General features: G+C 48.0%; 1 protein-coding gene across 2 annotated transcripts in view; it reads left to right on the forward strand.

Moving 5' to 3' along the window:
- FANCM (FA complementation group M) overlaps nucleotides 1–27,321 on the forward strand; it is a 48,016-nt gene extending 20,695 nt beyond the window's left edge. Inside the window, exons 7-23 of one of the 2 annotated variants that reach the window (XM_081875736.1) lie at nucleotides 1,439–1,543; nucleotides 2,662–2,760; nucleotides 3,344–3,528; nucleotides 4,755–4,961; nucleotides 6,290–6,527; nucleotides 7,532–7,686; nucleotides 8,201–8,353; nucleotides 14,108–16,082; nucleotides 18,532–18,614; nucleotides 18,717–18,785; nucleotides 19,594–19,695; nucleotides 20,498–20,654; nucleotides 21,255–21,358; nucleotides 22,853–23,308; nucleotides 25,375–25,696; nucleotides 26,467–26,758; nucleotides 27,112–27,321. In XM_081875736.1, coding sequence (XP_081731862.1) covers nucleotides 1,439–1,543; nucleotides 2,662–2,760; nucleotides 3,344–3,528; nucleotides 4,755–4,961; nucleotides 6,290–6,527; nucleotides 7,532–7,686; nucleotides 8,201–8,353; nucleotides 14,108–16,082; nucleotides 18,532–18,614; nucleotides 18,717–18,785; nucleotides 19,594–19,695; nucleotides 20,498–20,654; nucleotides 21,255–21,358; nucleotides 22,853–23,308; nucleotides 25,375–25,696; nucleotides 26,467–26,758; nucleotides 27,112–27,226 — 4,817 coding nt within the window. In that variant the 3' untranslated portion in view covers nucleotides 27,227–27,321. Of the gene's footprint in view, nucleotides 1–1,438; nucleotides 1,544–2,661; nucleotides 2,761–3,343; nucleotides 3,529–4,754; nucleotides 4,962–6,289; nucleotides 6,528–7,531; nucleotides 7,687–8,200; nucleotides 8,354–14,107; nucleotides 16,083–18,531; nucleotides 18,615–18,716; nucleotides 18,786–19,593; nucleotides 19,696–20,497; nucleotides 20,655–21,254; nucleotides 21,359–22,852; nucleotides 23,309–25,374; nucleotides 25,697–26,466; nucleotides 26,759–27,111 lie in introns of those variants that run through there. The other variant, XM_081875737.1, reaches the window with a different exon arrangement.
- The last annotated feature ends 231 nt before the right edge of the window (nucleotides 27,322–27,552 follow it).

Consider the following 27,552-nt stretch of genomic DNA (forward strand, 5'->3'; position numbering starts at 1 on the left):
ATCTTTCCAGATCAGCTGAGGGCATTTAGAAAGATGCTCTGACTCGTCCCCCCCCCCCATCAGAAAACTGGAAATTATGTATTTAACATAACCTCTAGAAAAATCTTAAAAGGCATGGGAAACAGAGCTTAGTTGCTTTCAGACTCTTAAATCTTCAGTCATTGCGGCTCTATATATGCCATAATAATAAATGTGCATATATCCACACACCTGCTGGGATAGCTTAGTTGGCAGAGCATGAAACTCTTAACCTTGGGGTCATGGGATTGAACCCCACATTGGACAAAAGATTCCTGCATTGCAGGGTGTTGGACTAGGTGACCCTTGGCGTCCCTTCCCACTCTACAATTCTGCGATTCTATCTTAATGACAAAAGCATTCCTTTAGGGTCCTCTAAAATGATTTACTGTTGGAAGTTTTATTTCTTCAGTGTGAGAGAATTTCCATTTAGACAAATACGGTAATACTTTGTTAGATATCAAGGCTGTAATATCTGCTATGTGGAATAAGCATCTCAGAATCAAAATGGCTTTAAAAATAAATTAGTTTGACAGTAACATGGAAGATCCTAGATTTTAAAATGCACATTCATAATGCACATAATGTTTTCAGCTGAGCATAACAGTTCTTATTGTCGGAAGGGGTTTAGCCCTTCCACCCTGACAGGCAAATTTCCAGCTGGCTTTGGATACGGATGGGGCGGACAAGAGAGTTAGTACCCTCGTTTAGCTGCGGAGGAGTATGGATGCTAATAATTGGTTGAGGTTTAGCTGACTCATCACAAGCATGCAACAATTAATGAAAGTTTCCAATTCTTGTGGAAAGTATTTATTCATTAGATTTATACCCTGTCCCATCACCCAAAGGAGCCCAGGGCAGCAAAGGATAATACAATTTAACTTATAGGTAAAGGTAAAGGATCCCTGGAAGGTTAAGTCCAGTTAAATTTGACTATGGGGTGCCACGTTCATCTCTGCTTTCAAGCCGAGGGAGCTGGCCTTTGTCCAGGGTTGGGGTCATTTTGTCTTCAGTAGAGGTAAGAGAGCTATAAAGTATGGCCAGAACGTGGAAGGAAGGAACACATGATGTGTCAGGGCTGGGCAGGTTGGAGAGGAGCCAAGAAAGTCCTTTGGCAGAGTCAAACCAGGTTGCATCTAATTTCTCATAATTGCTGGCTTGTCTGAGGCAGGGGAGCTCCTGTGTTAACTTTTGCCCAGTTCCAATGACCCAGGTTCTTTTGCAGGTTCTTCTGAAGCTCTTTTGCAACTTGCATGAAAAGTAATAGCCCATTGCAGTTACAATGCATTATTGCTTATTGACTCACTTGTTGCAGATCATGGAAGCAGTTCTAAAAGGGTAGTTCCTGTGTCCAGTTTATGTAAGTCATGTGTCATTCCCCCTCCAAGATCTTTAAATTGGTTTACCTCTCTCTCGAAAGGTATGACTCGTACCAAGAATGAACTTGGGCGTAATGAAGACTTCATGATGTTGTATAGCCAGCTTGAAAACATGTTTGCAGACACAAATGTGACTTCCGCAAATGGTAAGAAAGCAAAGCTAGACTGGCATTTATCTTCTTAGTAATAAAACACAACACTGTGCCTTGCTCATTTTTGCCAATCAACACTTTGTTGCTGGCATTCTTATGTCCCAAGAGAGTGGAGTGTACCTTCAGGGGTGAAGTCAAACCTCTACACCAAAGTGGCCTCTCTGGGGTGCAAGCCTGGGCAGTGGGTAGGAAGGTCCTGGGCTGCCCAGACAATAAGACCCCCCTCTCGGCTTTGCTGTGTAGCCTAAAGGAAAACAGAGCAAGACGTTCGGCATCAGCTTGGCAGCAGGAGTTATTGGAAGGAGGCGGGCAAGGTGCCATCCAACCGGCTTAGGGGCTCCACTCTGGATTTGTGTAGGATTCACTCCTTAGCCTTTTCTTCTCCCAAATATGTGCCACAAAACAGCAGAGGTTTAGGGTCAGAGTTTTCATTCTTGTAGACGGGCTCCGTTCCCAGGTGGATGAGCCCCATCTGCCCCTCACTTCCCTGTACAGCATGTGCAGAATCTTCCTTCTTGACCATTGGACCCCCTCTTGGTCTTGTCTGCTCAGTCCCCTACAGCCCGTCTTCGCAAGCAGGGGAAGTTCCTAACTCACTGAGGGCTGAGTGCAGGGTGGGCAACCAAAGGTAGACAGACGACCCCAGAAGGAGCATGACTTGTCTGCCACCAGAGTTACTGCCCCTCCTCTAAGACCTTGTACACCCCGAGTGACACTACCGAGGTATAAAGACTATTAAATTCAAAAGGAAGCTCTCTTGTTTGTGCAAACAGTAACATTGAGTTGGCAGGAGAATGGTTAATTACCTTCATGTTTTAAAAAGGTGTTTTGCTTCTGCTAGAATTTGAAGCCTCTGTGATGATTTAGTTTTAGAAAATTTATTCATTTTATCTGCTATAAATGTTCTTTGCTTTTGACCTTTTTGAAGTTGAATAAAAATGAATCCCTAAATATATGGCTTAACTTGAACAATTTCATTGTTTCTTAACAGTGTGTTAGACCATAGTAATAGTCATAACAACAGTCTGATTGTAATCGTTTCAAAGGGTTCCTATTAAAGATAAAGCTGCCTAGAAATTACAGATTTAAAACAAAAACCTTTGGCCTTACAGGAGATGGAAACAGGAAGCCATTCATCTACAGTCACCCAAAGTTAAAGAAATTAGAAGATGTTGTAGTAGAACATTTCAGATCCTGGAAGGAGCGTGGAGGTACATTTCGGATGTAATTAAAATGCTAATCCATAGTATGCATCGATTTACACCCTAACTTTTTCTGCTTCCGACGTGTAGGAAATGTGTATTCTGTGCTTTTGTCACTATCAATTATTCGTTGAGTTTTCTCCTCGACTTTCTTCGGTGTAAATTTACATTCTGATTGCCAGAGTTTACGGCCTTTTCCCAAAACAACAGCAACTGTTCTTCTCTTAACAAAGCTTCATTCCCTAGCCTTTATAATCACTTGACTTCATTAGCCCCTTACGAAATGTGGTTACCCAACTGACCATCACTGCACCCACTGATAATGCCTGCTTTTGTTTTCAAAAATGTAGAGTTGAATTTGAGGAGGAAATATTGTGGCCTCCTATTCTGCTGCAAGGAGAGGCATGGATAATGCACTCAATGAACTGGATTAATTTCAGGGTGTATAATATAGTAAAGAGGCTGCTAAAAGCCTTCTCAGTTTAAGCCACTATCTCCTTGGTAACGCTGCCCATCTAAAAAAACTGGTTGGAGCCGGGACTATGCATTTGCTGATATGGGGGTCTCCCTCTCTTTCTCCTGCATCAAACAGATCAAAGTGCACCTGAAGGCCAGCCTGGGGAGACCAGAGTCATGATCTTCTCCTCCTTCCGCGACAGTGTGCAGGAAATTGCAGAAATGCTGAGCCAGCACCACCCGGAGGTGAGGGTCATGACCTTTGTGGGCCACTCCACCGGCAAGAGCACCAAGGGCTTTACGCAGAAGGAGCAGCTTGAGGTAAGGAGGGGTTGGGGGCTGGCGGGGAGCCCAGCGTGGCAAAGTCATGTTGTGCACGTCTTGCTTGTTGTCATCAGCGAGCTGTTGTTGCAAGGAGAGCTCTGGTGCCAAGAAAGCGCTCTTTGAAGACAGTGGTGCCCATTTAGAACTTGGCTGCTATGTGCTGATGCTCTGAACTCATGATGCTCCATACCTTCTGCTCGTTTAGCATGTGCTTAAGTCTCTTGATATTTATAGAATTAATGGGCGTGTAACCGTACGGCTCACAGTTGCAAGCGCATGATCACGGTCCGGCTGCAGAACTGCCAGTGTTGCACAAGCCCAGAATCATCCTGCCTCTTTCAAATGATGCAGTGTGATTCCCATAAGGCTCTTATGCTCAATACCTAAATCTGGATGAACCAAGTGGCAGAAGTCTATAGAAACAAAATTACTGTTTGGTATCCAGGTACGTTTGGATTGTGTCGGCTGCTGCTGCTACTACCACCACTACTATTTGGTAGTGACTTGCCCATAAAAATGATGCCGTGGCTTACAAAGACATATGGCAGGGGTCGGCAAGGTTTACCTTGGCTGGGCCGGTTCACTACAGCGGAGATCCCTCCGTGGGCCAGAGTGTGCGTGAGCACACGCCCCGCGATTTCCGGCGTCTGTGCAGATGCAATTTCCAGCGTCGCAAAAGTGAGTCGCCACATTGCGCCAGTTTAGCGCAGTGCGCGGGGACTTGCTGAGCGGACGGCTTGGTTCGTGGGCCAGTTAAACGACCCCTGAGGGCCGCTTGTGGCCCATGGGCCTTAGGTTGCTGACCCCTGATATATGGTGTAGCTGTTGATCATAGAATCCTAGAATTGTAGTGTTGGAAGGGACCTTGCAAGCGTCTCTCCACACACACACACACACACACACACACACACACACACCCTACCAAATAGCCAGAGCTACTTACCAGCCAAAGCTGATAAAGAAATAAATCATTTTGCAGTTAATCTTCTCCAGAACTGCAAGCGTCTCTCCACACACACACACTGTCGCCTTTATGTATCCTGCTTTTCCTCTGTTGTAGAACTCAAGGAACTCAATATGTGATTCCTGGGGGAGTCACTCCTTTAGGCGCACCAGCCAGACTCAGGCCTTCTTAGCTCCAGTAAGATGTGGCCGCAGGAAGCCAGAGGTGATTGACAGGTTCTCTGCAAAGCAAATGCTCGAGTGTTTCCATCCTCCTTTAGGTCGTGAAACGTTTCCGTGAGGGTGGCTACAACACTTTAGTCTCCACGTGTGTGGGCGAAGAAGGCTTGGATATTGGAGAAGTTGACCTCATCGTTTGCTTCGATGCTCAGAAAAGTCCAATTCGGCTTGTGCAACGAATGGGCCGAACCGGGCGCAAGCGGCAAGGGCGGATCGTGGTCATCCTTTCTGAAGGACGGGAAGAGCGAGTAAGACATAGAGCCAATAGGAGCCCGTTCCACAGCCAGCTCACTGCATTCCTCAACATAACCCACCTTTTGTTGTTAATACTTTTCCAAATTTCCTAAAGACGGGAACCCAAATCCTAAGACTTATTGTGCATGAAAGTCAGTCCTTTGAGTAAGATAAACCGATGGGCCCAGCGCTGCGTGGCTTGGCAGGAGAGGTCTGCTGCGGCAAACATTTAGGATCCTTGTGCCCAGATGCTCTGCGTATCCATCTCCCACAAAGACAGCAACAAGGAGGACACAGCTTTATCTGATAACATGGACTAGTGTGTTTGGTTTAGTGTTCCATGGATGAGCCTCAGTAGCCCCAAGCAAAGCTCTGGGCTTGCAGGCTCCCTTTTCCTCCTCTTTTTCTTCTGTTGGCCATGGCAGGAGTAGACCTTCTGCCAATGATTCTTGGGTTACTTTTGCATGTGAACTAGGAATCCTGGTTTTAAACATACCAGGGTTAGTTAAACAATCCAGCAGCTGTGGGCTGTAGAAACTGTGCTTATTTTTGCTTTCTCTTTCCTGTCCCCACTGGTTTACTGGATCCAGGGTATGTCCTCCTGGTGAGTGGGCAGGCTGAGTTAGTGGAAGAAATAATGACAGCCTCCAAGGATGCCTCACGGAGGGGTTCCAAGGAAGTTAGCAAATTACCTGATCTCATGGGTAGGCATACTAAGGCCTGGGGGCCGGATCCAGCCCAATCGCCTTCTCAATCTCTCGCGCGGATGGTCCAGGAATCAGCATGTTTTTACATGAGTAGAATGTGTCCTTTGATTTAAAATGCATCTCTGGGTTATTTGTGGGGCATAGGAATTCATTTTTATTATTTTTTTCAAAATATAGTCCAGCCCACCACATGGTCTGAGGGACGGTGGACCGGCCCCCTGCTGAAAATGTTTGCTGACCCCTAGTCCAGAGTGCTGCTGGCCCAGAAAGGATTGGCACCTGACCCAAGTGTACAAAAGTCTGCAAGCCTAAGAACATAAGAAGAGCTCTGCTGGATCAGGCCAGTGGCCCATCTAGTCGAGGATCCTGTTCTCACAGGGGCCAACCAGATGCCCATTATGGGAAACCCCAGCAGCATTCGAGCGCAGGAGAATCACCTTCCCCTCCTGTGTTTTCAGTAACTTGTTTTCAAGCTTGCTTTAGCTGCAGGTCTGTCCATCCTTCCTTGGGAGTCTGTCCTGCTGAATGCAGTGGGGTGTACTTTCAGGCAAACATGCATAGGATTGGAAATTGCACTCCCCCCCCCCCCGCCACACACAAACAGAAAACCACCAAAATTCTCCTTTGTTTTGCAGACATACAATCAAAGCCAGTTAAACAGAAGAAGCCTCCTCAAAGCTATTTCTGAAAACAAAGGGCTCCACTTATACCAGCACAGCCCACGGATGATTCCGGAAGGCATTGACCCGAAGATGCACAGGATGCCAATCACGCCTGCGGAGCGTGAGCCAAGCCCCTCCAAGCCCACCTCAAAAGGGAGGAGAGACCACGCTCTGCTGCTGCAAAAGTGGCTTCCCTATCCCACTGGGGCAGGTAAGATGTGCAGAACATTTTTTCTCCTCCTCTTGGGGTGTTGCTGTTATTTAAAGGCTGCTTTTTAGGGCCATGCACTCACAAGCTGGCATGCAGGAAAAGGGATGGCAAAATAGATACAGCCGATTCAGTACACACCTTAAGGGTCAGCAGCTTAATGCAAGGAAGCTGCTCCAAATCCCAACAAGCAGCACAAAAGAGAAAAATTTACAAGGCCTCCTTGAGTGCTTCTACTGTAGTGATGAGGCACCAACCAATCAGAAGGGAGTTCAGAGCTCTGGGCCCCCACTGAGGAAGCCCTGCACAATCATCTCGCTGGCACATCCCCCGAGGCAGACCTTAACGGGATGGGGAGGATCATAGGCGTGGAAGTGGCCCTGCTCCACCAACTATATATGGATATGTGAGGCCTTTGGAAAAGCATTAGTGCACCCTGGCTTAGTTGTTGGAGGGGTATCAGTAGCGACTAAATCCAGACCTGTTCCAGGTGAGAGGCAGTTTTGCTGCTTTCCCATGTGTATTGTCCGGCATCTAGATTAGGAGAAGGAAACATAGACATACCACTTGTTTGAACGCAAAATTCCTCATTCACCTTCCTTCACGAGGGCATGCCATTTGCAGATGTGTTTCGCCAGATGTTTTACCGTCTCCCTCGTGCCACACGGTGCAACATCATCTCACTCCTGCCCCATGCAAAAAGTGTGGATTTCCTAAAGTCTGTCTTATCCCTCTTGGCTTTCCTGCTTTCAGAACTGGTCTGCTTCTATCACAGGACTGTAGAGTTGGAAGGGACCCCAAGGGACATCTAGTCCAACCCCCTGCAAAGCAGGAATCTTTTGCCCCAATGTGGGGCTCAAATCCACGAAGGGAGGGCAATCTTGTGCTGAGCTCCAGGAGTTTAGAGGAATCTTCTGTTTGACAAGCTATGTGTCTGGTGCCTATTTGAGAGATTTTTCTTCTAAATATCAACCTTCTCTCCCTCCCTGCCTCCAAACACTTTCCAGATGCAAAGCAAACCCGTACATCTGAAGCTTGGTGCCTTACAGCTGAAGAATTTGAAAGATGGAATAGATTGTATAAAATCAAAGCTGGTGATGGGATAAGAAACCCAGTTATGCCTCGAAGTCACTTTGAAACATTAGAAGATGAGGAGACGAGAGTAAGTTGGGGCCTGAATGCGCTTGTTGGGTGTTCTCTGGCCTGGAGCAGGAAATCCAAGCTCTGTCTTGCTGGATGCGCCTCAGCCAGGAAGAAAGTGGACTGATCCCTTGTCAAGCATAACAAAGGGCTGCTTTTGCTGTGAACTTCAGACACCAGCCGGGGGATGGCTGTAGCTCAAGTCTCAGAGGACCGGCTTTGCATTGTTCAATCCCCACATCTCCAGGGCTGGGAAAGACTCCTGCCAGCAACCCTGGCCGTTGAATAGAAGACTGAATACAGTCCGTGCACAGTACTTTGGTGCTCTCCATCTCTTAACTAACAAATTGGAGTGAAAAATAAAGAGTATTTTAAGAGAGAGTCGTCTTCTTGCAATACCTGTTAATGTTTTATTTATGCATCAAGCCCTGTAACTGGAATTGCTATTTTTGTACAATCTGGATCATGAGATGCTTTGTATTTTGCCAGCCAGTACTTGGAATGAGCTCTGTGTTGCTCTCTGTTTTGAAACTCAGGACTCGCAAGCCAAGGAGGTCCATGTGCTGTCTCTGACAGAGTGGAGGCTGTGGCAGAACCGCCCTTTCCCTACCCACCTGGTGGACCACTCGGATCGCTGCCACCACTTCATTAGCATGATGGAGATGATCGAGCAGATGAGGCATGAAGAGGTTGGTAAACTCACAGCCTCACCGAACAAACACTATCTCCCTATAAGAGTCATGTCAGACTTTATAGTGTGCATGAGACGGTGTTGTGCCTTTGTTGAAGGAAGAAGTTGAGCAGGCAGAGGGGGCAGGCAGTGCAATTTGTAGGAGTGGATTGTGGGCTCAAGGGAGGGGGCAGTCTATGGTCAGCCATAAACCTCACTAGGTGGCTTTGGAAAAAGCACCTCTCGGCTTGAGCCTGCCATTCAGAACATTTATAAGGCAATGGGCTGCAAAGCACGTTGAAAAAGACCTTTGCCAGTAAGCAAGCATCTTCAGATGCCTTTGAGTATGACCCTTTGTAGGCCCAAGTGGAGTTAGGAGAAAAGGCCCTGGGGTGCCTGCAGCCCCCATTCCTCTGGACGTACTCCGGAGAGCGGAGCTCTGGAAAAGGCATCCCTTTCTTCTTCAGGGCGCTCCCAGTGACCTATACCAGCTGGTGTAAGCACACTATCCTCCTGGCTTAACACAGCAAGACGTTAGAGACATTGTAGTTCTAAACTAGTAATTTATTTACAGAATATACAGACAAGCAATCATGGTGCTCTCTCTCAGCTCCGAGAGCGGAAGAATCCATTGCGTAAAATTGAAAGTACAGTTTTACAGTCTCATACCGGAAGAAAGATAAGCCTGTCTTCCCTTCTCACGCTCCTCACAGACAGGCGTGTGAATCACACATATCATACAATGCAGCTTCAGAGGTCTGATTTGCTAATGGGGTTGGGGCAATGTTGATCTCAGCAACTTAGTTTAATGTAAAAACACTTCAGTTTGCTGTAAATTCTGAGCAAATACATGCATGAGATTCTAACTTGGAAAATTTTAGGTGTGGATTTTTTTGGCTTTTCTCTGTGTGCCTTTTATTCCAAGCACAAAAAAGCCACGGAGACAGTTGTGTCCTGCTGTAGAAAAGGGGGAAACAGTCCTCTGTTTCATGCAGATGCACACATCAACACACAGACGAACCATAAAAGAAGCTTTTTATTAATGCCTTCCTGGCTTCATTGCTAAGGCAACGGAGGCTTGGCCAAACAGATTGGATTTTCCCCTAGCTAGAGTTTGCAGGTTCCACAGTGCTGCTTTCAGCGCTTTGAGAGCAGGCAGTGGGCTTATGTGGTGCTTAGCACTAAGACTGGAGGTAAAAGATCCCTCATCACTCTAAAGATCAGACTCGGAGCCTTATCTCCCAGTCCGCTTGGCCTGCAGGCCAAGGGTGGCCACCTCTCCTCTGTTAGAGAGAAGCCAGTTGCTCTCCTCTGGAATCCTGAGCTGTCCGCACAGCTGCTCCAGAAGAGCCCAGCAGATGACTTTCTGTTCAGTGAGAGTGTGCTTGCTGGGTGCAGCTCATTAGAATGAACACAGCTTTTGCACAATACCCCCTTCAAGGCTTTTCTGCTGTGCTTCTGCTTTGGGAGCTGTAGCTTCAACAGCAGCCTCTATAGATGTTGACACCAATAAGAGATTGTGAATTCAGATTTCAGAAACTAGCTGGTGCCAAATTTGGTGGCCAGGCTGCTTACCGGGGCAAGGCAGTCTGAGCACACAACTGTAATCCTGGCCCAACTGTGCTGGCTATCAGTTAGCTCCTGGGCCCAGTTCAAAACACTCATTTTGACCTATAAAACCTCATGCAACTCTGCACCCCAATGCTTCTTGGACTGCTTCCCCCCATATGAACTGACCTGGACCCTTCGACCATCCTCTGAGGCTCTTTTTCATATGCCTCTTCCATGAGAGGTCTGGAGGGTGGTAACATGAGAACAGGCCATTTGAGGAATTCTCCCCCCAGGGAGGCTCGTCTGGTGCCATGATTACATATCTTTAGGCAATAGGCAAAAACATTTCTTTTCTGCCCAGCCTTTGATTTTAAATTATCCATGGCCTCCTTTAGTGGTTGAGATGTTTTAATCCTGCCTTTTAAGAATATGATTGTCTATTAGATTCTTATTTCGTTTTGTTTTATGCGGTTTTTAATGGTTTGTTTGTTTGTTTGTTTGTTTGTTTGTTTGTTTGTTTGTTTGTTTGTTTGCTGTAAGTCGCTTTGAGCTATTGTTGGAAGAAAAGTAACTAATTAATAATAATAATTAAATGGTGAGTGGTTGAACTTTGAGGTTAGAAACTGAGATATGGAAGCTAGGAACTAAAGGGCACCTTAAACCCCTAGGTTATGGATGCAACAACGGAATGTCTAGGTGTGTGGTTTTTTATAACAAGAATGCAAAGCTGAAAATGAATGAATTGCAGCTAAAATATTATGTTCATTTTTCACATGGTCTACTCCTTCCCCTGCCCACCCCCCTAATATTCTTAAGAGGGTCTCTTCTCCAGGGTCCTTAGAGAGTAGCTGGAAGTGGGGAGGCAGAAAAAGGTCCTCCTTTCCTTCATTCTGCAGTTTTAATCTGAAATCTTAGGCTCAGTACTGCACTCAGAGCTCAGAAACTAATGAAATTCCCTCTTGCAAAACGCGCCTAGAACAATGGGAGTTTCGAACACCGTGTTTACTACCATGCAGAGCACAGTAAATTAAAAGGATTGCATTGTCGGTCTATTCTGTGGATTCTTTAATAAAAAGTGTGCCCTGGGTGGATTTCAACCCCCCTTTTGTAGGAAGGTGTGACAGACCCCTTTGCAGGCGCTTCTGCTTTAGCTAGGGATGCAGATGTGCTTCCCGTGAACAGGTGATGCCGTGTGTTGGCACACTTAGGCAGGTTTTAAGCAGCAAACTCACTTTGGGTTCAGGAGCTTGAGTCACTTGCAGTAACTATGCAGTTCTTGGCCTGCACTAACGTCAGAGTGTTATATTTAACACTTGTCGGTTTTTCTCTCCTACTTCAATTCACACTCCTACGCCAACAAAATGGCTCAAGGCTATAATTGCCCACATGTGCGACTCCTACTTATGGCTGCTGGGATTCCATGGGCGGGAAACTGCGGCTAGAAGCCTGCAGAGAATCCAGAGGAGGGAGTCAAGTCCCACACGTGCAGGAGCAGTGCAAATGCTCTGTTGTTGCTGCTGCAGCTTCAGCACTTGGGATCAAATGTCTGGAGGATGGGAACTGTCCATGCAAGACAGCCTCAATCTGTCTGTTTTCCCTCTTTGGAATAGTTCCAACAGTGTTGAAAATGCATCTCCTTTTCACAGCGGAAGCCCGCAGAAGAACTTCCACTCAGGAGCACAGTTACCGTTGTGGAGAATTCTTGTGCCTCAAAAGGCAAGCGTTCTCTTCTCACTGTGGCCACCCAGATAAACCCAAAAGCACAATTTCAACACAAGAGCTCTCTCCCCTCCTGTGGCTTGAAGGCAGAGCAGAGCTATCCTGGCCTAGTAGCCATGAATAGCCTCCTCCTTCATGAATCTGTCTAATTCCCCTTTAAAGCCATCCAAGTTTGTGGCCACAGCTACATCTCATGGGAGTGAATTCCATAGTTTAACCATGCGTGGTGAAGTTCTTCCTTTCATATGTCCTGAATCGACCAATGCTCAGCTTTGCTGGTTGGCCCTAAATTGAGAAGGGGTAGGAAGACTGCAAAGGTCATGCCAGGCATCTGAGTTAGCAAGGATCGTTGGAGGCCCCATGGGAGCCTGAGTGCGGTGAAGGTGAGCAGTTAGCTTGAAGCATTGCTGTAGCCCCAGGCAGAAGCCCATTGGAGGTTGGAATGCTCCAGTCAGGTGGCCATACAGTTCAAGGCACACTTGAGCCTTGCACATGAGTCTCCTGGCACACCTGCTGTCACCCCTGGGACTGTGGCAATGAGGGCAAGATCCCAGGAGTTGAGAGAACTTCTGGGGAGGAGTTTTTAGCACAGAACATTGACAAGAAAGGTGCAGATTCGTGGGGGAGGTTGCGGAAGCTGTGCTTGGAGGAGGGATGGTTCTGCGCAATTCTGTTTGCATGGTTTGCTTTTCAACCCACATCTGAAAAGCTAAGCTTGGTGTGCTGAGAGCTTCCACTAATACCCATGCACACACACACTCTGTTGCTAATCAGGTCCTGCACTACTTTGCCCTGGAGCATTAAAGGGTCATATGGGCATTTAAGAGGATAAAGCTGCACTCAGCAATCTGAAAGGCTTGCCAGCTTTCCCTGCTTGCTTCTCCAGCTTGTTACAGAAAACACATTGCCTCTAATGACAGCAGGGAAACTGATGCTCATTCCAAAATTATGCTGTGTTGGCTTCCTTCCTTCCTGTTGTCTTGTGTTCCCTTTGGAGGCTTATTCTTCATGCACTCCAGCCATGGGGTTCTTTTGCATTGCAAGGAGTCAACTCTTGGAGCCCAAGAGTTGTCAGAATTGTTATTATGACTCCTGTACTCCCAAAGCCAGAGTTGCCTTGTGACTCTGCGGGTGGGATGTTTGTGTAATGAGCTATATGGATTCTCCCATTTATTGATGCCCTGCTCCCCTGGGAGAGAGAGAGAGAGAGAACTGTTGTTCGTTTTTTTTTTTTTTGCAGGCCAGAAGCCCATTTAATTGTTAGACACCACATTTTCTGTCACCTTTCCAAGTTGTGAATATTGTTAATCTGGCAGGATTCTATAATTCTTAATGAAAGCCTTTGCACTAATGCAATCATATTGGGAAAGGAGCGGTTTTGTCCCATGACCTATTTTGCTGAGCAGCTGGTTTCAAATCTCAAGTTTTGTTAGTTCCTTCAAATGGTTTTTTGATGCTTTACTCTACTAAGCAACGTGTGAAGGTGTGAGAGTGTCTTTGCTTCCCACCTGCGGTTTAGAACCTGCCTGGGGTCAAGTGTCCTTTTCCATAGCGAAGGAGAGCGTTTATGTAAGACCTTGTGAGCCTGAAACGAGGACACACACTATGATCCTAGCTGCCAGACTTGGGTACCCCGGAGGAGAGTTGCTTTATGTAACTTATGTATCAGGTCATTTTTAATGTTAGTTCTTTTTTTGTAGGCCAAATTTGCAGGTAAATGAACTAGATGCATCGTTCTGTTTTGATTTAAATGACTCCATGATCCTGTGAACTTAGGGAAGGCTGCACCAATACACACAGGCATTGTTTTCCAGAATATAGTCAGTCCAGGATTTGGAAGCAGTAGAGGAAAACTGATGGAAGGTATTGTTAAAAGATAAAATAACCAAACCTATAGAAGAACAAACCTTCCTGAAACAGAACTAGCATGGTTTCTGCAATGTCAAGTCTTACATTATGAACGTATTTGAGTTCTTTGAAAGTATCAACAAGCATAGCATACTTAGGAATTTCAAAAGGCTTTCGACAAAGTGCCTCACCAAAGACTCCTGCTGAGTAAGCTTAGCAGTCATGGAAGAGGTCCTCTTGTGGACTGGGGATTGAGAACCAGTGAGTAGGAATAAAGGGACAGATCTGTGGATGGAGAGATGTAGAAAGTGGAGTCAGAGGCCATATTGCTTCTGAATGCCAGTTGCTGGAGGTCACACAAAGCGAGAGGGCTCTTGTGCTCGAATCTTGTTTGCTGGTTTCCCACAGGCATCTGGGGAGAAGCCATTGTGAGGACAGGAAGCTGGGCTAGGTGGGCTGTTGGCCTGATCCAACAGCCTCTTTTGATTTTCTCCTTGAGCCCTCAAGAGCAAATGTTGGTCTCCTGGTCCATTTCCCTTCTGCAAGACTGAAGCAATGCCAGTCTAGTAAACACAGTTGATGGGAGGATAAGGCGTTAGATGAATTTTGAGTCAAGCAGACATCTGAAATAGTGTCTTTTCTTTTTTTCAACTAGGGAGAATGCCACTATGAGCTGGATACCCGTCCTTATTTTCACTGGGAAGATGTTGAGGCATCGGAGGAGGCTCAGTGGGGCAAGAGGTGTCGTGATGCTGCAGCTGCTCAGAAGGCGCCTTTCTCTAGAAAAACCCGGGTGGAGGCTCCAAAAGCAGCAACACACCGCTCATCTTCCTCCGTGGAGCTTGATGCAGAATGTGTATCTCTCTTTAAAGCAACGAGCTTCAAATCTGTGAATAGGCCTCAGGCTCTGTCGGTAGACTCTGAAAGTCATGCTACAGAGGGGCTCAGCCCTGCAGATGGTTTTCCAGCAAGCACTTTGCCATTGGTTGAAGGTGCTGGATGTAAAAAAATGTCAGATAAGGATGAGGAAAACATGGAGGAACCTGCCAGCATAAGCACTGCCCAGAGAAGTGTTGCTGATCGTGAAAATGCAGCTGAAACAAAATTTCAGCCCGTCTCAAAAGTGTGCGGCTCATGGAATGGACACTGTGCAGATTCAGGCTATGGCTTCTCTGCAGAAGAAAATTCTCCCCTTTCTTCCTTGTTTTATGCACCACCAGCAGCAGCAGTGGTGGATTTGTTTGCGCTTCCTGGAGCAAGTGCCGATGAGGATGCTTTTTGGGGAAAATGCATCCCAGCAAATGCAGCAAGGCTTCTGTCACAGTCTCCCCCTTCTCTGAGTGAATTATTTGAGTCTGAAGAAGAGACAGAGGATGTAGCCCAGCAGTTAAGCTCAGTGCAAAAATGTGTTTCCGGTGTGTTTGCAGGCAAATGTCCTTTAGGAGAAAAACTGACACCTTTCAAGCCACCTTCCACATCACCTCGGACCATGTCTGAACTCACCGATGCTCAGGAACAGTGCTCCTTGGATAACCCTTTGGAAGAAAGCTGCATTCCTGAAGCTTCCTTTAGCAAGATAAATGATTTTGATTGGGACGAAATATTTGAGTGTGACGATGAAAAGCAGATGGGCATTCAAGGGAGAACTCCACCAGTGGCAAATCATGATCCAGGAGCAAACCATTCAGGAAAGGAGGCGGCTTGCAGAAGTTATCAAGGATCCCAGAAGCTGGCTGAGAGGAATGCAAGCGCTACTGAAGTGTCTGAGCGTTTCTTTATAGGAGAGGATTTTGCAGAGAGTGGCCCTCATCCAGGCACAAAAGGAGGGGAGCTTTCAGAGCCATCATTGCGGGCTACTCAAGCCAGTACCCTGAGCAAGGAAGAGGGGACCTCTGAAAGGCAGCCCTCAGGGGAGGAGCTTCATGAGGTCAGCCAGGGAAATCCCATGAAGTCACTGACAATCCCAAGAGATGGAGGTTTGGAAGCATCTGTTGATCCTGTCGGTGCAGGCAAAGTAGAAGCCCAGCGTCCCGGAGAGTTCTACAATGTTTCTCAGGAGTTGTTCTCTGTTAACTTTGATCTGGGTTTCCTGACTCAAGAATCGGAGGATGAGTGCTCAGAGCAAGTGGACACCGTGAAAGATGGGGGAACTCACGCGGCAGTTAGCTCCTCTAGCGCTGAAGTAGCGCTCTCAAACAGCAACGTGTCAAGGAAGTCTCCACTGGCCTGGGGTAATGAATGCTTTAATGGAACCAAGTTTTCTACACCTTTACACCTACAAAATCGGGACTCTTGTCTTGCGGCAGTTGAAAATGTTATTCCCTTGGTCTCTCCTTTGACACCAGCGAGAGGGAAACTGTGCCAGTCACCAAGTTCTGCGCACGCTGCATTTTCCACACCGACAGGTAGGCAGGTGAGCCATGCTGGCGTCCCCAGAAGAACCTCCACGAGCTCTTTCTCCGGAAATAGGCAGGAAAGTCCACAGGCACCAGTTCCAAGGAGAGGGAATGCCAGTACAGTGAAAAGGGACTTGGCTAACTCCATTTTCAGCACAGAGGGGCTTGCACTGTGGGAAACTGCGAAGGTGGAAAACGGAAGCCTAAATGGCCCTAACGTGCTTCCCATTGAAGGTAAGATTTTTAAAAAATTAAAATAGCGTAAGGCATTATGCAGAGAGGACTTAGTCTGCCTACAGTCTTCAGAAGGCAGATGGGAGCTGGATACTGAGATCCTGCCTTTTAAGCAATGAAGGGATATTCTCTCGCTCGGTTTATGGCAAGGCTAAGCATCAAGTTGCAGAAGGCAACATCCTAGAGTTAGAAAGGGCCTCATGGAGAGTCAGCCCAACCCCCCCCCCCGTCCCCCCAGCTGATGCAGGAAACCCACCACCCTCTGGATCCCCAATAGGTGAGGCCATCTTGCCTCTGCTTAAGAACCTCAAGTGGAAAGAGAGTCAGTCCGACATTCTCTCTTGAATGGTTTATGCTGTTGGGAATGTTTAAATCATTTTTCTTGCAATGCATTTAAAATATTCTTCAGCCTTCCTCTCCACACAAGAGGGTACCAAAGTGGGGTACAGTGGAATAAATTACAAGCAACCCCCTCTCCCTCAGTTACAGATCATCAGTCAGATAAAAACAGGAACAGATAAAACCATGGCAGAGTCAGTAGTGACAATAAAGGGTAAAGGGACCCCTGATCACTAGGTCCAGTCATGACAGACTCTGGGGTTGCGGCGCTCATCTCGCTTTATTGGCTGAGGGAGCCGGCGTACAGCTTCCGGGTCATGTGGCCAGCATGACTAAGCCGCTTCTGGCAAACCAGAGCAGCGCACAGAAACGCCGTTTACCTTTCCACTGGAGCAGTACCTATTTATTGACTTGCACTTTGACACGCTTTCGAACTGCTAGGTTGGCAGGAGCAGGGACCGAGCAACGGGAGCTCACCCCGTCACGGGGATTCGAACCTCCAACTTCTGATCAGCAAGCCCTAGGCTCTGTGGTTTAACCCACAGCGCCACCCGTGTGGGTTAAAATACTGCTTTGGCATTGATACCCCTAAAGGCCTGCTGAAATGGGTTCGTTTATGCCCTGCCCTACTCGGCCCATCCTCAACGCCAGTGGAGATCCTGGCCCCCCTCTTGCCTCCTCATTGTCTCTTCTCCAATCTAAGCCTGCTTCCCTGCAGCCTCTCCTCCTAGCGAGGGGCCTCCCGGTCCTCCTGCATCTAGGTCACACTTCTTCGTATGCAGTTTACTTTGTCAGTATCCTTTTTAAACGGTTAGAGGCAGCAGCTAGAACTCTCTGTGTTGGGAAGTGGAGACCGGTGGCTATACCAGCCTTTAAAGAAAGGGTTAAACTCTGGGAGGTTAGTGGCTAAAATAGCACACTTTTAGGTTCATGGAATAAGAGCGCAGGCAAGGCCACTTTACTGAAATACAGTTGTTTACTTGTTTGTTTTAAAAAAAGAAGATAACTTTATTAATTTGGGATATGTCTGAATAAACCTCAACTTTTTCTGTTCCTCATCCAGTAAGCTTTTTTCCAATCAGATGTAAGCAATTTCGCCATAAGAGTGGTATTATATAAGATGCAATGTGATTTGGACAGAGCGATACTGCAATTTATTACAAAATCAATTTTAAAAATTGAAATGTAAATGAACTGTGGAGCTTGGAACTGGACAGGGTAAGCCAGTTGGGGTCTGGCCAAAGTAGAATAAAGCAGCACCATTGCATCTGGAGGCTCTGCTTCTGTGGATGAAACGCCTTTGCTCACTCCTGCCCTGGCAGTTTCCCCGCTGGAGGCCTGGGCTTCTGAATGGCAGTTGCTGTGAAGCGCGGGAGGGGAGAGCACGGCTGTGCTCAGGTGCCCCTCGTGGGCACCCAGTTGGCCACCGTGAGAACAGGGTGTTGGCTCAGAGGACCCCCAGGCTTCATCCAGCTGCAGGGTCAGCATAAGTCTCTACACCCTTAGCTTACATCTTTTACCTTTTTATATTCTTACTCTCCTACTCTCAAGGCCCGCTCCTTCCTCATTCTGTGTAAATGCACGTGGGGGACTGCTGGATTCCTATTAAAAACAAACCAACACAACCTTGAGGAATATGTGTAGGGAAGAGTTAGAAAATGGGGCAAAAGTGGCAGGGAGGGGAGAAATGGAGTCAGCTGGAGATACCTTGTTCCAGAGGTGCCTCTCTGGCTACCTGTAGGAGGAGCAACAGCTCTTGTACGTGGGCTGACAACATGTCCAAGAACAGATAAGTGAAGTTGGTTTAGTGTTTTCCCCTTCTCTTTCCCCTCATCCCTATCACTCGGTAGCACTCTTAATTTCCAGCTCCACAAGGCACTGCAGCCAGCTGTTTTCCTCTGCTGGGAAATACTGTTTAAGTTGCCCCAACTGAACCCTGAATGGATGGGGATTCACAGGCCGACAATAGCAACCTCCCAAGCCGATTCAGAATTGCCTTATTTAAAGAAAAAAGGGAGAAAGCATTTTCCTCTCGGACTTACAAATATATTGTATGGTGAAAAACACACACACACTTTCTTATTATTGTTACCCACATACTCCTTCGCAGTTGGGGCTGGCAGTGAAAGCGAAGAAGAAATTGTTTTTCTCAGAAAAAATAAGAAGAAAGCGAACATTTTCACATCTCAAAACGTGAGTCAGCTCAGTTAAAATTAAAGGCCACCAAGCTCCAAACAAAACTCCTCTCTGTGCGGTTTCTAAATGTGTTTTGACGTCTTCCTTCCTTCTCCCAAGATTGATGATGACTGTGACTTGGAATCGCCAGTATTTGCTGTCAAGAAACGGAGACGTCCGCTTGTCACAGTGAGTAAATACCCCCGTCAGGGCAGGAAAAACACATAAAACACAGTTACAGATAGGTAGCCGTGTTGGTCTGCCATAGTCAAAACAAAACAAATTCCTTCCAGTAGCACCTTAAAGACCAACTAAGACCAACTTATACCAAGAACTGACTTAGTTGGTCTTTAAGGTGCTACTGGAAGGAATTTGTTTTGTTTTGACATAAAACACATTTTGCTCCGGTTGGCTTAAACATCCCTCTTTATTGTTAGGAAATGTTTATTACCATTTTTATCTAAAATGGCTTTAACCTGCAATAGGACAGGAGCTGATTAGTTTTGAGATATCTAGCAGAAGTAAAATAGTTGTTTGTTTGTTTTTTATAGTCAATTCATTTATATACTACGTTTCCCACAATGACACCTGTGCTCAAAGCAGTTCCTGTAAAATGTGGTAAAGCTTATTCTTCAGATGGAGAGATATTTGGGCAGCATTCTCAGTTGAATGTACTCAGAAAACCAGTAGGCTGCTTTACCCTGAGTCGTCCTCTTGGCCACCTGCCCAAATGCTGCCCCTGCAGGGGTTCTGGCCACCCCCTCCCTCTCCTCCACAATTCTTTAACCACCCCCTTAAGTGTAATTTCACCATCAGCATTAATCATAAGGAACATGAAGCAGGCTGCCTATAGCATCCCAGATTTGAAGCCAAAGGCTGCAAGTTTTGGTTAAGCCAGACCCATAAAGTCCCTGCCAGGGTAGCATGGAGCAGCAGTTAAGGCCAGAGGAATCTGGCTCTGATGCCACTGTTGACCGGTGTCTGTGCTCTGTTTCAGTCAGATTTGTCTAGCGACGCAAGCCCAGATTGCCCTGAGAAGAGCTGGAGCAAGCAGCCAGGTGTGAAGAGGCGGAAAAGGGCAGACGCTGCTGCCAGGAAGGTGCGCATATGACACACAGCGATGCTTCTTTGAGGCTTGGGGTACTGTGCTTTTCGTTTCCCCCTCTGGAACCTTAGACAGGAAGGAAATACGGGGCAGTGCGCGTGAGGGGAACATGCTTGGAAACAGAGTCTCCTCTGTTAGGCCAAATTTCAATTTTGGAGCAGGGCCATGCAGCTCAGCTGAGCAGGACGACACATACTTGGGTGTGTCATTCAGCCCTTCCCATCCCCAGTTAAAGAAGAGGCTCTGGTTTCAGGTAAGGAGGAGAGGCCTCTCTCTGCCTGAGAAGGCATTATAAAACTGGAAGCTGCCTTATACGGGCTTTGATCCATCTAGCTGAGTATTGTCCACAGACTGGCAGCAGTGGCTCTCCAGGGTTTTAGGCTGGAGTCATTCCCAGGCCTAATTGGAGAAGCTGTCAGGGATTGAATCCCAAATGCAGGAAACTAATACCAAACCAAGGAATTTGGGGAGAGGTATTTTGGCCTTGTGTTTTGTAATTGAGGGATGGACAAACAGTTTCTGCACTTGGAGGCTTTGGCTCCCCGGCAATGGGGTGCTTCTTCTTTCCATGTGAAGCTGTGGCCTCGCGGCTGGTGGGGGGGGGGGCTTCGTGGGCTGGCTGGCAACATGGGATCGTGTCCTTGCCCCTGGCCAGTTCCTAAAGGAAGCCCAGTTCTGATCCGCCATGGGGTGGGGGTTGGCCAGTCCCCGGCCACCTGGCATGGCTGGTTCTACAGCAGAGTCTGCGAAGTGAGATGCTGCTGGACAGGAACTCTCTTGCTTTTGCTTCATGTAGAACGCAGCCAAATACTTCCTGGACCAAGAGGCGGAACTTTCTGAGGAAGGAGCCATGGAGGTTTCATCCGATGAGAGCGTCGGCTCAGAAAATGTGCACAGTTCTTCCCTCGTCGAGTTTTTAAATGATGAGACACAGATTATGCAAGATCTCAATGGTAAGTGAAGGAAAACCCTGCCCTTTTCCTGTTAGCTGGCACTTCTTTTGGTCTAATTGTCCTTTTTCACTGGCGCCAGTCCTCCCAGTAGCTTTCCTACAAGGCTGTGATTGCAGTCAGCATGTCAGGTTCTGGAAATTAGTTAGCAGCAGTAAATCAGGACTGCGTTGCTTCGGTCCATGCTGCAGTATCATCAACAAAGTGGAAAGGTGAAGAACAAAGGCACAAACTGCAGGAGAGCTTGAATAGCCGGCACTTGGACCGAGGCCTGGAAATGGATAGAGAATGAATGGCATGTTGAGATGGATGCTTGGAGGCCACTGAACTGCTTCTGTGTGGCAGCAATTGCCACATGTGGAACCTGTCCCCCCAGCACTATTGTGGGAAGAGTTCTCTGCTACTAACAGACCCCTGATTCATGGGGAGTCTGTTTGTGTGGTGGGAATTGTAATGGATCTGCAAAATAGGCTGCCCTGCACAACACAACTTTCCCCCACCCTACACTCTTTCCGCCTGCGAAGCCTGCCCAAACGGGTGCCGACTGCGGCTTCAGTTCCTCTTCTGTCTGCCTGACAGTTGCTCTTTTTGCTCTCTGCTCAGAATCTGAGATGCATGCAGTCTACCTGAAATCTGTACGAAGCCCAGCTGTTGGCAACAGGTATAAGATGCAGAAAGGATGCAACTCGGTGGCTGTTTTCTCACAGGTAGGAAGGCAGACAAGGGAGGGTTGTGTCCAAAGCACAAACGGGGGCTGGTCTTGATCCACAAAGGCTGCTTGTTGGTTTCTCACAGCCTTATCGGAGCGAATGGTCGCTTTTCGCGAGTGTCATCTTAAAGAACAAGGCCGAAAGGATTGTTTCAAGGTGGGCTGACTTTTCAGCAAGGCAGAACCTGCTGCCTCAACACAGTTGGGGTTTGTTTAATACCACCCTTCGATAAAAATCCCCAGTGCGGTTCACATGAATCAAAATATAAAAACAATGCAAAATACAAATATTGCAAATCAGAGCTATTGTAAGGCACAAGAAAGAAAAGGCAGCATGATTGTGGGGGAGGCGACAACCTAAAAGCAGGATTCCGATTCCACCTGAATGATCTGGAAAAAGTCTGTGTCAGGCAGACTTCTCTGGGGAATGTGGTCCCTAGTTGGGATGCTGACCTTGAGAAGTTCCCCCTCCCTCATAGCCACGAGCAGAATGACCTTATCATATAGGTAGCTTGATAGGGAACTTGGCCTTCCTTTCGGCACTGGGGAGTCAAACAAGTTTGGCCTCAAAGGACAGTAATGCCACCATGAATTGGGCTGGGAGAAACACTGTTAGCCAGTGAAGGTCCTTTAACTGGGCCAAGTTGCTGTGAACAAATCTTGCCACTATTAAAAGCCAATACCAGCTGCAGCTTCCAGGGCAGCCCCACATGCCAAAAGGTCCCCAGAGCATGGCTGCCCTTGGCCAGCCTGCCTCTCTCTCGGTGAAGCCACAGTTCATGTGCCAGAATCAGCTGGGAGAGGGAACTCCCTTGGTGTCACTGAGAATGCTTGGGAGTCCAGGGACAGGACTGGATCCTCCACCCCAAACCAAAAAACAGATCCTTCAGGGGAGTGCAAGCGCATCTAGAACACATTGACTTTCTCCCTAAACCCAGGAAGCCTCCAGGCACAGAACTACTGCTTTCTAACACTTCTTCAGCCTGTGACGTGAGTCCAGGCAGCAGCTCAGGGAGAGATGTGAACAGTCCAGGAACTGGGGTGGGGGAGTGTTCTTGCAGTGTGCAGGGGCCTGGGAAAACCTGGCTCAGGTGTTAAAATGAAAGAGCTTGGTTCCTCAGCATATCAACGCCACTTTATCCCAGGTTCTTACTGTATTTTTCAATAGAAAGGGTGGGGTAGATGTGCCAAAATAAACTGGCTCCTGCAAATTAAGGTATTTGCCTTCTGGATTTCTGCCATATTCCATACATACCTGTGAACCTGAGAGCAAAGTGACACATCAACGTCATTTTGTCATTACAAACTGTGCCAGCCTCATGCGCTGAAAACTCCTCCAGGCTTGACTGGAAAGGTCACCTGCATTTCATCTGCTGGAGCTGGCCAGGCCTGCAGCTACAGCCCACGTGAGGCTCAAGACGTTCTGTGGCCCTGCCTTGGAGATACGCAAATTGTGGCGTGGGTTCTCCTCAGCGGTATCATTTCCTTCCAGGTTCCAGAGCAGGACGAAAGCTACTTGGCAGACAGTTTCTGTGTGGAGGAGGTGGAGGACTCCCAAAGCTGCTCCAGTGAAGATGAGGAAGTTTGTGTTGACTTCAACCTGCTGCAGGAGAGCTTTGGGCACGGGAGAAAGCAGTATTGCACCCGACGCAGGAGGAAGCTGAAAGAGGCAGGGGCTGCTCCCCCGCCGCTCAAGAAACGCTCCCGGATCCAGATTCTCAGCAGCTCTAGTGAAGATGAAGGAGGGGTCAGAAGGGAACCGCCTCCCGTCACGAAAGCGGACCAGGGCTCGCATGCGTCCTCATCGCTGGCTTTAGACCACCATCTGGACTGCAGAACATCTGCTCCAAAGGCTGAGATCCGTCCGCCCCAAGAGAGCAGGACCCAAGGGCTCGTGGGACTGAAATCTTCCTTGTCGGAAGAACTGGACTTCCAGGCAACGTCAAAGGTATGGGCTGTGTTTAAGCTGTTCCTTCCTTTGCTGGTTTATCTGTGGCCAGGGTTAGAATAACAGAACCAAAGCCCTGAAAGTGATCTGGTCAAAGCTCTCACCAGGAGGCAAAATATCCCACAACGCCAGGGATGCTTCTTCAGGCTTTCCTTGAGAACCTTCATGAGGCTGGCACAACAACTACCTGACATTCAGAAGACATCTTAAGGCAGCCCTGTTCAGGGAAGTTTTTAACGTGTGATATTTTACTGTATTTTTGGTTTCTATGGAAGCCGCCCAGAGTGGCTGGGGAGGCCCAGCCAGATGGGCGGGGTATAAATAATAAATTATTATTATTATTATTCAGCAAAAGGTCCTCCCGCCCCCTTGGTTGCCTCCTCCACTGTGAAAATGTAGTAATAATAAAATAATAACAATAAATTTTATTCATACCCCTCCCTCCCCAGCTAAGACCGGGCTCAGGGCGGCTAACACCAAGTATAAAAACAATTGATTAAAATACAACTTAACAACAAGAGCAAAATACATTAAAATGCAGCCTCATTTCAGTACTGGGAACAGGCAATTGTTCTGTGCACTTTTGGCTGGCAGCACCCCGGTTCCCCTTGGTCATGCTCAGAGGCCTTTTATAGCGTTTCTGCCTAACGGCCTTCAGACCAGAGATGTTGGGGGTTGCACAAATGACCTTCTGTATCTAAATTGAATAAATGTGCATGAGCTGTTTTTGCAATGGCATTTACGTTTTATCGAGCGCCTAGAGGACTACAGAGGGCTTGAGGTCAATGAAAGATTGGTGGGGAGGGCACCACCTCCTCGTCCCCAGAAGGTGTCCTGCTGGAATAATTTGCAGGTGACTTCCTGTGTGAGTGCAGTTGTTCTACTATGAGGCTGGAAGCATGTCTAAACAAAAGTGGGATTCAGGTTCTGTACCACTTGCCCACCTAGCAGCTCGAAAGCACGTCAAAGTGCAAGTAGATAAATAGGTACCGATCTGGCGGGAAGGTAAATAGTGTTTCCGTGCGCTGCTCTGGTTCGCCAGAAGCAGCTTAGTCATGCTGGCCACATGACCCAGAAGCTGTACGCCGGCTCCCTCAGCCAATAAAGCGAGATGAGCGCCGCAACCCCAGAGTCAGCCACGACTGGACCTAATGGTCAGGGGTACCTTTACCTTTACCACTTGTCAAATACTGCCATTTCCTATGCGATATTTGGACTGCCAGGCAAACTACCAGCCCTTACTTATCTTTCCCTGTCCCCCCCCCCCGGTGGTCTCTTTTAGGACCTCTCCAGGCCCTAAAAAGGTCATTGATGCTCTGATAGTGCCTTAGTGGTCTCTTTATACTGAGCCACCCACACATCATTTCACTTTAGCTTTTCTGTGATGCTTCCTCAGCGCCACCTGGAGGGACACTCGTGCACTGCAGTGCAGCAAAAACCACACACACACACACAAAAAAACCACTGGAACTTTTGAGGTACAGGATTTCTGCAGGACGTAACAAGGTGTGGCCTGGTTGCAAATGAAGCAGCACGGCTGCCCCCCAAAACCTTCACAGGCGCAAGCACTGTTGAAAGCGGGATTGTGTGTAACTGCCCCAATAGCTTCCTGAGAACAAATCTAATGCTCGATGAAAAGGATGTCTGGAGGGGGCCCTCAGATGGTAGAATCATAGAAGTGTAGAGTCCAAGGGTCATTCAGTCCAACCCCTGTGATGCAGGAGTCACAGCTGAAGAATCCCTGACAAATGGTCAACATCCAACCTCTGCCTAAATGAATGTTCCATTCCCCACCTCCCTGTTTTTAGCTGCTATGGGGAAAAGGCTGGGTATAAATAAATAAATACATAACCGAAATAATAGTAAACCTACACCTTCCAAAAAGAGTCTGGAAGCTCTTTGGAGGCAGGAGCTGTGGTCTTGTGTCACCTGGGATGCCCTGCAAGGCTCTGGGGTGCATTGGTAATGATAACGAAATGGTGATGATAACGAAAGCTCAGCCTGCGCTTTCTCTTGCTCTGGCTGCTTTGAGGATGATGGGATGATTTCTCCTGTGGTGTTTTCAGCCAGAAAGCTCTTTGGGACACCCTGCGGCGCTCTGCTCCCGGAAGAACCCGCCGCTGCCTCTCTGCGTTCTGGTTGACAGCCGTGAGATCTCCTCTGGGCCGGATGTCATTTCCACCCTGAAAGCTGTTCACGGAGTCAAGGTCCACGTTTGCTCACTGGGCAGCTGCGATTACGTTGTCAGCAGCCGGCTGGCCGTGGAGAGGAGATGCCAGGCGGAGCTGCTGAACCCGGCACACAGGAGCAGAGTGGTCCAGCGAGTGCAGCCGCTGAAGAGCAAGTTTGACAGGATCTGTGTGATCGTGGAGGAGAGAGTCAAAGCAGGTGGGTCTCCTGGCTTTGGTGGGCTTTCTCCTTGGGCATTAAGCACTTCAGCTTCCAGCTCTGCTGGTTGTGCTGTTTAGCGTCAAACAGAAAATGCAGCAGCTACAGCACTGCAGATATGGGTGAACAGAGATGGCCATTTAGGAGGTAGAAACGTAACATGGTGTACATGGGACCTTTTGGGGAAGCTGGTGTTGTCCCACCAAGTAGAATCTATCCCGGCTGCTTCTGATCATGCACTGAAAGATGATAAGGTTCTTCACTCCACTTTGAAGAATGAAGAGGCAACTAGGAACTGCACCTTTTTCGGTAGTGTAGGAATGATCAGGAACTTGTGTCTGCCTCCTCGGTTTCCACTCAACTCTCTTTACAGGCGAAAAAGAACAGAAATATGGGTCCTGATTTTAAGGGTCTTCCTCTGTCCCCCTGGGCTGTGAAATTCTGTAACAGCTGACAACCTGCAGCAGTTGAGAACACAACTGGCCCTTCTGCTAGAGACGGGATGGAGAGCCTGTGCTCACCCCCTCCAGGCTTTGCTGGACTTCCCACAGCCCCAGGTCAACATCAGGGGTGAAGTTGAGGGAGCCCAAGAACACCCAGAGCGCCACAACATCCCCACATCTCTGTGCTTAGCACATTGAAGCTGATCTCTTGCCACTGGAGGCATCAGGGAATGAAAGGCCACTGATAGCGAGAAATCTGGAAGCCTCTCCCAGGTTGGCAGCACAGGAGAAATGCTGACACCAAACTCTTGTTCTGTAAACTTCCAGGAGAAGCACGGAGAGTGTTCCACAGAAGCCGGCACTACGACAGCCTCCTGTTGGCCTTCGTCCAGGCAGGAATCCGGGTGCTCTTCAGCTCCTGCCAAGAGGAGACAGCTGACTTGCTGAAGGAGCTGGCTTCGCTGGAGCAGCGGAAGAACGCGGCCATCCAAGTGCCCACAGAGGTGCAGGGGCACAGGCAAGATGCCCTCCGCTTCTACCTGAGCATTCCCTGCATCAGCTACCCAGAGGCCCTGGCCTTGTGCCACTGCTTTGGCTCGGTGAAGGAGGCAGCCAACAGGTAGGGCTTGTGCAGGGCCTCGTCCTGTTTCCCAAACCTGACGGGCTGCATGCTCCCTCCTCAACTTGTGATGGCCGATATCTGTTCAGGGACTCTGACCTCAGATAGTAGCCCCTGCCACATTCTTTGGTAGCAAATTCCTCAATGCGACTTGGTGTTGTATGAAACCAAAGCCATCCACTGCTCTGTCCTGAGCAGGCTGCTGGTCACTTGGCTCTTCCTCCTCCCCTTCAGGCACATTGTAAGAAGCCTCCTGCAGCCCAAACGCACACAGTGTTTCTCCTGCTTGCTGCAGCAACTGCCTGTTGGCCTGCGATGGAGCTCAGCCTTCCTTTCTTTTTGCTCTTTTCCAGTTCCCCAGGCGAGATGGCAGCCCGCACCCACATGAGCCAGCAGAAGGCAGAGAAGGTCTACCATTACATGCACTACGCCTTTGACACTCAGATGCTGCCTGAGAAGATCTCGTGACCAACTGCAAATCACAAAGGTCACCCCTTCTTAAAAGACGCACTTTATTGTTACATCTCCTCGTTGTAAGATATGTAAATAAACTTCCGAACTCAGTGAGTTTCAGGCCACCATTTTCCTCTGGAGAAACCAGGCAGCTGCAAATGCAGCCTTTCCACAGGGGTTATTCTGAAATGAGTAGAATTTATGCATCTGTTGAAAAAATGCCCTTCTCCATCTCAAGAACAGGGTGTTGCTGGAGCTCTTCTTCCTACGTCCTTACAAAACCGGATAGGCTCTGCTCTCCCTTCCCCTGGAGAGTTTTAAGAGTAAAGCTTTGTGCTTTC

The sequence above is a fragment of the Podarcis erhardii genome, assembly GCF_964252035.2.
Source record: "Podarcis erhardii genome assembly, chromosome: 1".
Classification (NCBI taxonomy): Eukaryota; Metazoa; Chordata; class Lepidosauria; order Squamata; family Lacertidae; genus Podarcis; species Podarcis erhardii.